Source organism: Oryza brachyantha, chromosome 9 (assembly GCF_000231095.2).
Source record: "Oryza brachyantha chromosome 9, ObraRS2, whole genome shotgun sequence".
NCBI classification, from domain to species: Eukaryota; Viridiplantae; Streptophyta; class Magnoliopsida; order Poales; family Poaceae; genus Oryza; species Oryza brachyantha.
Window position 1 is genome coordinate 9487189 of NC_023171.2, and position 12557 is coordinate 9499745.

At 47.3% G+C, this 12557-nt stretch overlaps 2 protein-coding genes across 2 annotated transcripts; one reads left to right on the forward strand and one right to left on the reverse strand.

Annotated features, from left to right (window-relative positions):
• The first annotated feature begins 235 nt into the window (after positions 1-235).
• On the forward strand, positions 236-5053 carry LOC102716805 (cellulose synthase A catalytic subunit 9 [UDP-forming]). Its single transcript, XM_006660572.3, has 11 exons — positions 236-630; positions 726-955; positions 1378-1474; positions 1573-1702; positions 1820-2432; positions 2521-2784; positions 2879-3091; positions 3200-3404; positions 3485-3681; positions 3780-4133; positions 4263-5053. Exons 1-11 carry the CDS (start codon positions 360-362, stop codon positions 4848-4850), a joined length of 3162 nt encoding a protein of 1053 aa, XP_006660635.1. The 5' UTR covers positions 236-359; the 3' UTR covers positions 4851-5053.
• A 599-nt stretch (positions 5054-5652) lies between these two features.
• LOC102717091 (AUGMIN subunit 8-like) lies at positions 5653-11505 on the reverse strand. Its single transcript, XM_006660573.3, has 7 exons — positions 11310-11505; positions 8181-9498; positions 7660-7779; positions 6900-7016; positions 6700-6789; positions 6277-6384; positions 5653-6137 (listed from the first exon to the last, which is right to left on the reverse strand). The coding sequence occupies exons 2-7, from the start codon at positions 9423-9425 to the stop codon at positions 6072-6074; spliced, it is 1746 nt and encodes a 581-aa protein (XP_006660636.1). The 5' UTR covers positions 9426-9498; positions 11310-11505; the 3' UTR covers positions 5653-6071.
• Positions 11506-12557: the final 1052 nt, after the last annotated feature.

Genomic DNA, 12557 nt, shown 5'->3' on the forward strand with positions numbered 1-12557 from the left:
CGCGCCATGCAAGCGAGCGAGCAAGCAAGCTCTTCGCTTCACTTGGCGGCAACGGAGACGCCGCACCCAACCTCCGGCTCACCGTCCTCCTCCTCCGTCGTCTCCCACACGCGCCCGCGCGCCGACGCCCACGGACGCGACGCGACGCGCGAGCGAGCGAACAGCCACCGCTCACCTCTCCTCTCCCCCCCACCCGCCAAAGAAACTCCCATCTCCCTCTCATATAGCCCCTGCCATGAGCGGTGTCGAGCAAGCGATCGATCCCTCTTTCCGTCCTCCTCCGTCGCCCGACGGCTCAGCCACAGGCTAGCTGCGGGTTGCCGGTAGTGCGGGGTTAGCTTGGCGCGGGCGCGGCGGCCATGGAGGCGAGCGCCGGGCTGGTGGCCGGGTCGCACAACCGGAACGAGCTGGTGCTGATCCGGGGGCACGAGGAGCCGAAGCCGCTGCGGGCGCTGAGCGGGCAGGTGTGCGAGATATGCGGCGACGAGGTCGGCCTCACCGTCGACGGCGACCTCTTCGTCGCCTGCAACGAGTGCGGCTTCCCGGTGTGCCGCCCCTGCTACGAGTACGAGCGCCGCGAGGGCACCCAGAACTGCCCCCAGTGCAAGACCCGCTACAAGCGCCTCAAGGGTAAAATTAATTAAACACCCCAACACCTCGCCATTGATGTCGATCGCAAGGTCCGCTGATTTGCTGCTTCTACGCTGTGATCTTCTTTTGTTCAGGGAGCCCGAGGGTGCCCGGGGACGACGACGAGGAGGACATCGACGACCTGGAGCACGAGTTCAACATCGACGAGAAGCAGAAGCAGCTGCAACAGGAGGAGGGCATGCAGAACAGCCACATCACCGAGGCGATGCTGCACGGCAAGATGAGCTACGGGAGGGGCCCCGACGACGGCGACGGCAACAGCACACCGCTCCCACCGATCATCACCGGCGCTCGCTCCGTGCCGGTACACACCTCACTCCGTCAAATCCTCTCCGCCGGAAAACTCTTCTCACCACGGGTGTTTAAATTTTCGGACCAAAATTTCCGAAATTTCGGGTTTACAGTAGGTCCCAATAGCTAATGTATTTCGACCAAAAATTTCGGTTAGAAACCTATATTTTCTTATTCCTGATGCACTTTATGAATCCAAATGTTGTTTGTTGTTATCATTGATTTAGGAAGTTGATGGATTATTAATTTAAAATTAAATTTTCAGAAAATTCGATCGAATTTTAATTGAAAATCAAATTTTGTTTGAAAACTTCATCCGAAATTTCCGAAATATTTTCGAAATTTCCGAAATTTCGGAATTTCGGTACCCCGAAATAAATCACAATATTGATAGATTGAACCCTTCACAAACCTGTTCACCGTGCAAAATTTCAGGTGAGTGGGGAGTTCCCGATATCAAACAGCCATGGCCATGGCGAGTTCTCGTCTTCGCTGCACAAGCGCATCCATCCCTACCCAGTGTCTGAGCCAGGTCAGTACCTATCACTAATCCAGTGTACTGAATTACTGATCAATGTTCATGATGAACACACACTGATCACTGGATCATCTACCGATGAATTCGACCAGGGAGCGCAAAGTGGGACGAGAAGAAAGAGGTGAGCTGGAAGGAGAGGATGGACGACTGGAAGTCCAAGCAGGGCATCGTCGCCGGCGGAGGCGCCGCCGATCCCGACGACTACGACGCCGACGTGCCACTGTACGTACGCTGACCGATCGATCATCTACCGTGCTAACGCGAGCTTGCACGAGCTGTTGCTCACTCACCTAGCGCGCCATGCATGGCTGGCTGCGACGGCCGGCGGCGAACGTGCAGGAACGACGAGGCGAGGCAGCCGCTGTCGAGGAAGGTGGCGATCGCGTCGAGCAAGGTGAACCCGTACCGGATGGTGATCATCCTCCGCCTCGTGGTGCTCGGCTTCTTCCTCCGGTACCGCATCCTGCACCCGGTGCCGGACGCCATCCCGCTGTGGCTCACCTCCATCATCTGCGAGATCTGGTTCGCCTTCTCGTGGATCCTCGACCAGTTCCCCAAGTGGTTCCCCATCGACCGGGAGACGTACCTCGACCGCCTCTCCCTCCGGTACGAGCGGGAGGGCGAGCCGTCGCTGCTGGCGGCGGTGGACCTGTTCGTCAGCACGGTGGACCCGCTCAAGGAGCCGCCGCTGGTGACGGCCAACACGGTGCTCTCCATCCTCGCCGTCGACTACCCCGTCGACAAGGTGTCCTGCTACGTCTCCGACGACGGCGCGTCCATGCTCACCTTCGAGTCGCTGTCGGAGACGGCGGAGTTCGCTCGCAAGTGGGTGCCCTTCTGCAAGAAGTTCAGCATCGAGCCCCGCGCCCCGGAGTTCTACTTCTCCCAGAAGGTCGACTACCTCAAGGACAAGGTCCACCCCAACTTCGTCCAAGAACGCCGCGCCATGAAGGTAGGTAGCCGGCCGCGTCGCCATTGCCCGATCATGCATGCCGGAGCATTGCTTTTGACACATTCTGGCCGTGTTTTCGATCGAGCAGAGAGAGTACGAGGAGTTCAAGGTGAGGATCAACGCGCTGGTGGCGAAGGCGCAGAAGGTGCCGGCGGAGGGGTGGATCATGAAGGACGGCACGCCGTGGCCGGGGAACAACACCCGCGACCACCCCGGCATGATCCAGGTGTTCCTCGGCCACAGCGGCGGCCACGACACCGAGGGCAACGAGCTCCCCCGCCTCGTCTACGTCTCCCGTGAGAAGCGCCCCGGCTTCCAGCACCACAAGAAGGCCGGCGCCATGAACGCCCTCGTACGCCCACCTCCACCACACCACACTGTTCTCTAAAACTTAAAAAAAGCTTACGACTTTATGAAAAAAAAAACTTCTTTTTTTTTCTTGGTAGATTCGTGTGTCGGCCGTGCTGACGAACGCGCCGTTCATGCTCAACCTGGACTGCGATCACTACATCAACAACAGCAAGGCCATCCGGGAGTCGATGTGCTTCCTCATGGATCCGCAGGTCGGCCGGAAGGTGTGCTACGTGCAGTTCCCGCAGAGGTTCGACGGCATCGACATCCACGACCGATACGCCAACCGGAACACCGTCTTCTTCGACGTGAGCCCCTCCAGCTAATTAATTACCTAGATATTGATGAACATTCTTCAATTGATCCAGATCCAACGAGCAAATGTGACTGAAATCTTTGTCTTGTTGAGACCACAGATCAACATGAAGGGGCTGGATGGGATCCAGGGCCCGGTGTACGTCGGGACGGGATGCGTGTTCAGGAGGCAGGCGCTGTACGGCTACAACCCTCCCAAGGGGCCCAAGAGGCCCAAGATGGTGACCTGCGACTGCTGCCCCTGCTTCGGCCGGAAGAAGCGGAAGCACGCCAAGGACGGCCTGCCGGAGACCATGGCCGACGCCGGTGAGTCCCAATCCAAAGCAACAAGGTAAGGAAATGGATATTGATGGAGATGTTGACGGGACAGAGTTTGTGTGATGCAGGGATGGACAGCGACAAGGAGATTCTCATGTCGCAGATGAATTTTGAGAAGCGGTTCGGGCAGTCGGCGGCGTTCGTGACGTCGACGCTCATGGAGGAAGGCGGCGTGCCGCCGTCGTCCAGCCCCGCCGCGCTGCTCAAGGAGGCCATCCATGTCATCAGCTGCGGCTACGAGGACAAGACCGACTGGGGCCTCGAGGTAACCTAACTAACCAACACTACCGCCATTATCAATCTCTTGCGAGTGAACGAACGCAATGGGTGATCGATCGATCGATGTGAACGCCATGGATGCAGCTCGGGTGGATCTACGGGTCGATCACGGAGGACATCCTGACGGGGTTCAAGATGCACTGCCGCGGGTGGAGGTCGGTGTACTGCATGCCGAAGAGGGCGGCGTTCAAGGGGTCGGCGCCGATCAACCTGTCGGACCGTCTCAACCAGGTGCTCCGGTGGGCTCTCGGCTCCGTCGAGATCTTCTTCAGCCGGCACAGCCCGCTGCTCTACGGCTACAAGAACGGCAACCTCAAGTGGCTCGAGCGCTTCTCCTACATCAACACCACCATCTACCCCTTCACCTCGCTGCCCCTCCTCGCCTACTGCACCCTCCCGGCCGTCTGCCTCCTCACCGGCAAGTTCATCATGCCTCCGGTCAGTGCCATTCTTCTTCTTCTTCTTCTTCTTCTTCTTCTTCTTCTTCTTCTTTCGTGGCTGTTGCCGCCAAAACTGCAGGTTCAAAATGTTTGACGTGTTTGTGTTGTTGGTGGTAACATGTTGCAGATTAGCACGTTCGCGAGCTTGTTCTTCATCGCGCTCTTCATCTCCATCTTCGCGACGGGCATCCTCGAGATGAGGTGGAGCGGGGTGAGCATCGAGGAGTGGTGGAGGAACGAGCAGTTCTGGGTCATCGGCGGCGTGTCGGCGCACCTGTTCGCCGTGGTGCAGGGCCTGCTCAAGGTGCTGGCCGGCATCGACACGAACTTCACCGTCACGTCCAAGGCCACCGGCGACGAGGACGACGAGTTCGCCGAGCTCTACGCCTTCAAGTGGACCACCCTCCTCATCCCGCCCACCACGCTGCTCATCCTCAACATCATCGGCGTCGTCGCCGGCATCTCCGACGCCATCAACAACGGGTACCAGTCGTGGGGCCCGCTCTTCGGGAAGCTCTTCTTCGCCTTCTGGGTCATCGTCCACCTCTACCCCTTCCTCAAGGGCCTCATGGGCAGGCAGAACAGGACGCCCACCATTGTTGTCATCTGGTCCGTGCTGCTCGCCTCCATCTTCTCCTTGCTCTGGGTCAGGATCGATCCGTTCACCGTCAAGGCCAAGGGGCCCGACGTCAGGCAGTGTGGCATCAACTGCTGAGCGATTTCTGGAGATTTGTGCATAGGGACAAACAAACAAGATCAATTTGTAAAAGTTTTGTATGGCTCATGTTGAGTTCGTGCTGTCCCTTTCCGTAATATTTTGGGGCCCAGAAATGGTTTAAAACTTTTGGAGAGGAAATGAACAAAGGACCAGGTTTTAATGTTACTAATCAACAGCTGCTGTGATTCATTCCTTGTTTATTAGATATTTTTTGCAGATGTGTTTGCTCATTGTTACTGCTGGTGTAGTGGTATCTGGTTGGTTAATTTGGAGCAAAATCGGTGTAGTGTGTTTGCTTTAAATTAGATTAATCTATTTGGTCAAGGGCTAATTAATATCCTTACAAGGAGTATGGCTTTCAGACTGCAGCATCAGTAGCTTTGCTTTTAAAATAAGGGCATGCCAGCCACTGTCAGCAAAGCACCTCTAAGCAGAATAACTAGAATTGTGAGTCTTGAAGCTAGGTAAGAAGTTAGGCAAGGCCTAGCACAAATAGAGACAGGGGAGAAGAGTAAACAGAACCTGAGAGCATCCAATAACCCATAAGGTCATCTCATAAGAATTCAACTCTTCTGTTCTAAAGTTCAACAACTACTACACAAGGTACTTCGACATTTCAACAAACTGAAATGTGTCCAGCACCAGTGTTATTTGGAGTAAACTGCAATTCAAAGAAAATAAATATTGGTACGAGTGAGATGTCAGCATTCACCCAACGTAAAGTTGGTTAAGCTGACAATGAGAGTAAAGCTACAGAACTATAAATCTAGCAACAAAAGTGCAAGGTGGAGAAAAATAGAAATATATTTTTCATTACTTTAGCCCTTTCATTTCATATCTGTATTTTCTTTCCAGATGCCAAAAAGTTACAGTTGGAAAGAAGTCAAGAACAAAGCTCTATCATTGAAAAATGTAATAACTAAATTTAAATTTTAAAACCTAAAGAGAGGTGGGTGGGACCTGGATAGTTGTCTATATGGTGAGAACCATTTACACATGAGTCATTCTAAGTAAATCTATCTCTCTACGCACCATGAATTGTGAGCTGCACAGCATCACACCATGATCACCAGGGGATGTATTAACATTTGTTTGGCCTATTATTTCATCTCTGCAGACTCCTTGCTTGTTTGCACAATATGTTCAGATTGCCGCGGTCAACTTGCAGAGTCGTACCTGTTCAGAAGGTTGGTCTGGGACTTTTACATACTCAGATCGTCAATTCATATGACCAGGCACAGGCTTCAGTTGTGTGAGATGTGTCCGCAGGCTGGACTCCTGTACCTGAACAAAAATACAACAGCTAGATAAGGCTTTGTCTATCATCGCCAGTTCAGAGTCAGGTGGAGAGAAATTATATTATTGACACTCAAGGGCTCTGCTTACATGTAGAAAAGATAACATGAGATTACAATGTAAATACCTGAAGTTTTGCTGCCATAGCCAAGAGTTCTCTGCATTCATCAAGCATGACATTTTCTTGTCCTGCTATAACTGAAAGTTCTGATACCAAATATGTCCTGTCCTCAACCTGGTAACATAATATATATAATATGAAACTAAGGAACCATGTAAAGAACTTGACAGAAGATGGAGGGGCAGGGGTCCTTTTTTATTTCTAAAAAAATTGGAGATATCTAACTGTCACAAAGATGACTACATATGGGCATGGAACATCATAACATGTTACCAGAGATCAGTTTTCCTTATAAAAGGTAATTATTGCTCAGAATATGAACTAAACAACAAGCTAATGATACCAGTTTCATATGGATAACATATCTTGCTTTCTAAGAGAGAGAAATGGACAATAACATTTTCAGTTGTATGTACATTGTTATCTGACCTTTGGAAGCATACAACAAACTGCTGAACCCAAACCTTGCATGACATCAACAGCGGAGCTTACAGCATTCTTCAGAGCAACTACATCAGCCTGTTAACAAAACAATTAATGCCATTAACCAGAATCACAAAGCGGTAGTTGAGTATGAAGAAAATGCAAAACTGTTTGCAATTTAATTAATGCAACTTTCTACAACATACCTTTGCTCCTGATGTAACTGGAAGACGCAATGTGCTCGCTTTTAGAGCTTCAGTTGCACGAAATAATGAAATATTGTTTTCCTTTTCAAGTGCTGGCCATTGTTCAAGGTAATCAATCTGAATCAAAATAACAGCACATTAAAATATTGTCGTATGCATTTGACAGTTTATGTTTTTCCTATTTTTGACTTATTGTAGATACCAATTATTGTGTTTCATACTTGAAATGTGTATATATTACCGATGCCTCCCTGATACAACACAATATTTAACCTTTGTGCCTTCTAAGCACATTATTTTGAATATTCCCGACACTGCTTTGATTGCAAAGATTGACACGGAAGTGTTGTCATATGACCCACTGGAGTTAATAAAATGATCTCTACGCCATTCAATAGAGGATGATCATTACATGAAATCTTATAAACCCCTACCTTCACATCTCATGTCCCCTATTCTGCAGTTCAATGTATACATTTCATCATTGCTAAGTTATCCTAAGTTTATCCTATTTTCATCAAAAGAGTTCTGCTGCTGTGTGTAGTCAGTCATTATCTTTCACAGAAGAGACCACATAGCAAATTGTTTGTATTCACTTTCACTGGCTGTTTTTGGATTGTGAATTTATGAGCATTATAGAAAGTCCATGTGAACTTGACACAAATTGGGATTATGTGTAAATGGGAGATGAATTGAATTTACAATGACCTTGGTAGATTATATAATATAAAAATCATTAATGAGTGAGAATGGAGCGTACCTGCCCTTTAAGAATGCCATCGAGCTTCAACTCTTGCTCTAAGCATTGCAACATGATTCTTCTCATACTAACAGCATCCCTCAAGTTCAAAGTATTCCTCCAAACATTATAGATAACACTCTGTTTTATATGACAACATATAAAGAACTTTTAACAACTAAAGATAACACAAAAAAGAAAGACAAATATCCAAACAGAGTACACCTAATGAACTATACACCGAAGGGGCCATTGCATGAACAAATTTCAATGCAAAATCTGTTCTGTTTTAAAGTAAAAAAAATGTCCACTTGTAGATTTAACTTATGTTTTGTTACTTAGTTGCATTTATAGTCTGGAAACATATTTGAACTGATCATAAGAAAAGTACAGGAAGCAAATTATTGCACAAACATACTTATGGACCTTTGTTGTGTTGGTATCCATATTCCATAGAACGAGGAATTGATTGGAACAAGGAAGACTGTAACATGATGCAGGATAACTTGAAACAACTTATGCCACAAAAATGCTAACTTTACCTCAGCTGTTGCCTTTTGGAAAGAAATATTATCTTCTGCACAAGCATTTACAAAGATCCATTGCAAGTGCCTATTATAAAACAGGCGCAGTTGGTGGATATTGTCAATTTGGCTGGAATTCTTCTTTCCCTTTTTTGCATCAACCATGTAGCTAATAATAGGAGAAGAAACACCTGATTGAATACTTCCAGCACTTTGTGATCGGCTAGGTGTCGAAGGCCTTCTCCGAGATGGGCTCTGAAAGGACCTAGAAATAGAGGAGGTAACTGACAAGTCCTTGCTTGGTGCAGATGAGTGATGAAGAACAGGAACAGGTAAAGTAACTGCCCTACTTGGACGGTTAACAGATTTGCATCTCTGTGTTGACTGTGAATCACCATCACAGCCAGAGTCTAATTTGGCATCACTTAAACCTGCATGAATAGCCAATCTCCTTGCTACCTCATCCAATGATTTATTAAACCCTTTGCCCATGCCTTCAGAATCAGGCATCTTCCTTGGTGAAAGACCTCTAGAAATAGTAGTTAAAGGGACTGATCTGCTAGCTTTGTCAGAAATGTCAATACTTTTTGACAAAATATTGCTGGTCACACGGTCAGTAAGCATGGCTGGCCAACGCTGTTGTTCCATTACCCTCCTAGGCAAGTCCTCTGAAGGTTGAGCATTCTCACAATGTTCAGCAATGTTCTTCCTTCGCAGCGGACTCCTCTTCCTCTCGGCTAAAACACTAGTTTGCCCTTTTGCTCGATCCAAAGATCCGCTGGAGACTACTTTATCCTTTTTATTACCGGAGGTCACCATAGATTCTGACTGGAAGGAGGAAGATAGGTTTCGCATTGCTGGCCACAAGCCATCAGGATTCCTTGTACTTGTTATACACCTAGAATTCTTTTGTCCCTCTGTAACAGTACTACGAACTGGTGTGACAGACCTTGATGCAGGGGTGAAGGGTGTTGATACTCTAGAAGAAGGCCTTGAAGGTGTTGACGGCCTTCTTCTGTCTGCTGATTGAGTTCTTTTTTGTTCTGTTGTGCCTTCAGTTGCAGAGGTCTGCCCAGGACTTGGAGATGTGCATCTCCTTGCTGTGGCGGCAGCAGAATGAGTAGATAGACCATTCTTGTACCTAGAAGCAACATCTCTTCCACGGTTTATTGGAGATGCATTATGCTTCTCAGATGGAACTAGTGGCGGTCTAGTCTCATTGACAAGAGCAGCCTTCTTCACATCACTCGTGAGGGCATCCATGAAGAATAGCAGCTTCCAGTAGCAACACCGTCAAGATGAATCATGAAACTTGATCTCCGTGAAAAACCAAGATCTACCAAACATCCAAAGAGGAACACAACAATCAGAAGGTTCAAGTAAAAAAATCATCCATCTATTTAACTTGAAATGATCAAGAGAAAGTTCCAACATACAAAGTAAAAAGGAAATTCGCCAAATTAACAAAACCAAAGAATTGATCCTAGCCAATGCAAATATCACCGATAGCTGATTTGAGTACTGAAATAATGTTATACCAGCAGAACCAAAAATGTTTACAGCTGTGTTGTTGCAATTCCTCTCACAGGGATTGCAAAACCAGATAGCCAACGGGAGGTGATCTATTGATGCTTGGAAGCAAGGGAGGAAGTGTTTATAAATACATTACACATCCATCATATAACATAAAAAAGAGGATTTTTTTGGGTAAATTGAAGCTGCTACATGGGATCATGCAGCATTCGAGAAAGGACAAAGAAAATAAAGAAACTGTTTATGGAGATTCTGATGGTTTTGGAACAGACAGGACAATTCACATGCATGAGATGAGAGACGAATCTCTTGCCTATAAGTTTAATAATTTCTCATCAGAAGCAGAATGGGAAACAGGGGCCTTTTTTAATGCTTACCACTTATGAACCATGCACATGCATTGAGATTTGTTCGCTCCAATACAGACAAGGGGAAAATATAACAGTGGGCATAGTATCAAATAAAATTGCATGGTTCACTTGAAGTTGCCGGGAATTTTCTTCGATCAAACCGCAAAACAACGTTAAGGCAACAACATATGCTGGCATTTGCTTAGATTTAAATAAGATAATCCTTACTAAGAGAATTCACCAAGCAAGAGCAAATCAACACGTATAGAATGGATGGAAGCATATCCCCGGCTCTAAGGATTCACGACATGGGTTTTGTACGGCTCGATCGCCTAGAAGTCACCTAATTAGTTCAACTAGCAATCAATCATCAAGTGCTGTAAAAAAAACAAGCATAAAGTGTCTAAGAATGCACTGTAGACTAAGAGCATCCCCAACAGCTCATCCATCCCATCCTCTATCCTAGAAATAGAGGATGAAGAGTAAAAGTTGAGCTCCAATAGAACATCTATTTCATCATCTATTTTTAGATGTCATCCATATTAGGAGAGAGAAACTCTATATTTAGATATATTTAGATGGTCTCTCTACAATCCTCCAAATAGATACAGAGGATGTCGTATATAGATGATCTGCTGGAGTACAAAGGGATATGAAGGATGAAGGTGTTTTAGATGATTATTGAAATAAAGATATGGATGACTAAATTTAGATGAGCTGTTGGGGATGCTCTAAGCAAGCATCAAAATAACCTAAAAGTTCAACGTACGGAGCAGAGGTTACTGCGCACTTAGTGAAATTAAATTATTTAGACAGGGACACAACCAAGAATCCAAGGGAAACCATGCCAGCCAAACCAGATTCCTCAGTGCTAACGCCCCATAACACCCTAGGACAGAACCAAAACCCCAGAATCCGCCGCGACCGCGAGAAACCCAAACCACGCGACAGGATCATTCGAGCACAGCGACGGACGACGAACCCCAAGCGAAGCCAGCCGGATCCGCCGATGCTCTTTCCCCGTCGAAACCCACGCCGCGGCGGGGCTCATCCAAAATCATCCGAGCTCCAAACCCCCACGTCTCTTCTCCACCCCCAGCTCAACCGGATCATCACGCAGAACACCCGCGTCGCTTCTTCCCACACCAATCAAACTACCGTAACCCGCAGCACCAAACAAGCTCCATCAAAAATAAAATAAAAATCGCGCAGCTCCTCCGCTCCGCCGAATCAAACCGAACCGAACGGGCACGAGAAGCCTCACCTCGAGAACTCCCCTCGCAGCAACACCCAACTAGTTGGTCCCCCTCCTCCTCCTCCTCCTCCTCAGCGAGGCGTCGTGGGATGTCAGGGCCTCGCCGCCACTACTGCCCTTGGAGAGGAGAGGAGAGGGTAGGGGAGGGGCTCCGCACTCCGCAGCGCCGCGGGAGGAGGAGGGAGAGGGGCGGTTGCAGCGGGGCGGTACTCCGCTCAGCCCCGTGCGTTTATTACTCATCAAAGTGCAGATTTAGAGGAGACCAAACGGCTCCCTAATTACCTTTAAGCGGGCCCCACCTTCACAGCGGGGGATCCGGTACGTGTACCCCGACCGTGCACCCCGCCGGGTGTGCGCTGAGTGGCAGCGGAGACCACGCCGGCGGCACAGGTGGGCCCGTGGACCTGCGCTTCTCCCTCGTGCACACGCAACTCCGTACCCAGAGCGCTCCCCTCCTGGCTGGCTGTCTCACCGTGGTTAACGGCAGGTTTATTGGTGCACAGACAATGATCGACGAGTTGGAGGACTGCCTCACAAGACTCACTAATGTTCATGTATAGATGGGCAAATAGAAACGAAGCCACGTAAGGTCACGTATACAGAAGTTTGGAGTTTATATGAACTAACTCTTCTTATCGTCGTGTGAGTAAAAACGACGATATAGAGAAAAAAAACAAAAATTATTAGTATACATGATAACAATGATTTAAAATTGTCTCTAAATATTTATTGAAATAAATTTTATTGCACAAGATAGATAAAAATAATTAAGAGTGATACAAAATATTTTGTGCTGTAGATTAAGAAATTATATTTAACTCTAAATTCGTAGGTAAGTTTATTAGATATATATTTTTATTGTTGATGTGAACCAAACCAATTTCTGTTCGAGAACAAAGTAATTGGGAAAGTGGAGTTACTTTTTTCTTACTGTATATCTATTTCCGATTTGGAGCTATACCAAACATGCTATAAGATTTATCATCACTCATTGATACAGAAAATATACGCCAGCAAAACAAAATGATATCCTTGCAATATAATCACATAGAAATGTTAAATGCCGAACTTCAAATTCAAATAATAAGTTACGCAACACAAATCACTTGAAAACCACTTATTAGGTTATAAGATGGTGTAGCATTTTCAAATTCGTATGTACACTAATAAGACATATATATAGCCTAAATGGAGAGATGAGCAAGTAAATTAGAGTCACTGTGTTAGATTTTTAACTGTTTATACAGCATTGAAACG

Excerpts from the sequence above, each read along its gene's own strand:
- LOC102716805 (XM_006660572.3), top strand. The coding sequence starts at position 360 with ATGGAGGCGAGCGCCGGGCTGGTGGCCGGGTCGCACAACCGGAACGAG. Across the intron at positions 1,475-1,572 it reads CTACCCAGTGTCTGAGCCAG|GGAGCGCAAAGTGGGACGAG; the intron begins GTCAGTACCTAT and ends GAATTCGACCAG. Across the intron at positions 3,092-3,199 it reads GGAACACCGTCTTCTTCGAC|ATCAACATGAAGGGGCTGGA; the intron begins GTGAGCCCCTCC and ends TTGAGACCACAG.
- LOC102717091 (XM_006660573.3), bottom strand. The coding sequence starts at position 9,425 with ATGGATGCCCTCACGAGTGATGTGAAGAAGGCTGCTCTTGTCAATGAG. Across the intron at positions 6,385-6,699 it reads TTTGTTGTATGCTTCCAAAG|GTTGAGGACAGGACATATTT; the intron begins GTCAGATAACAA and ends TTATGTTACCAG. Across the intron at positions 6,138-6,276 it reads CTATGGCAGCAAAACTTCAG|GTACAGGAGTCCAGCCTGCG; the intron begins GTATTTACATTG and ends ATTTTTGTTCAG.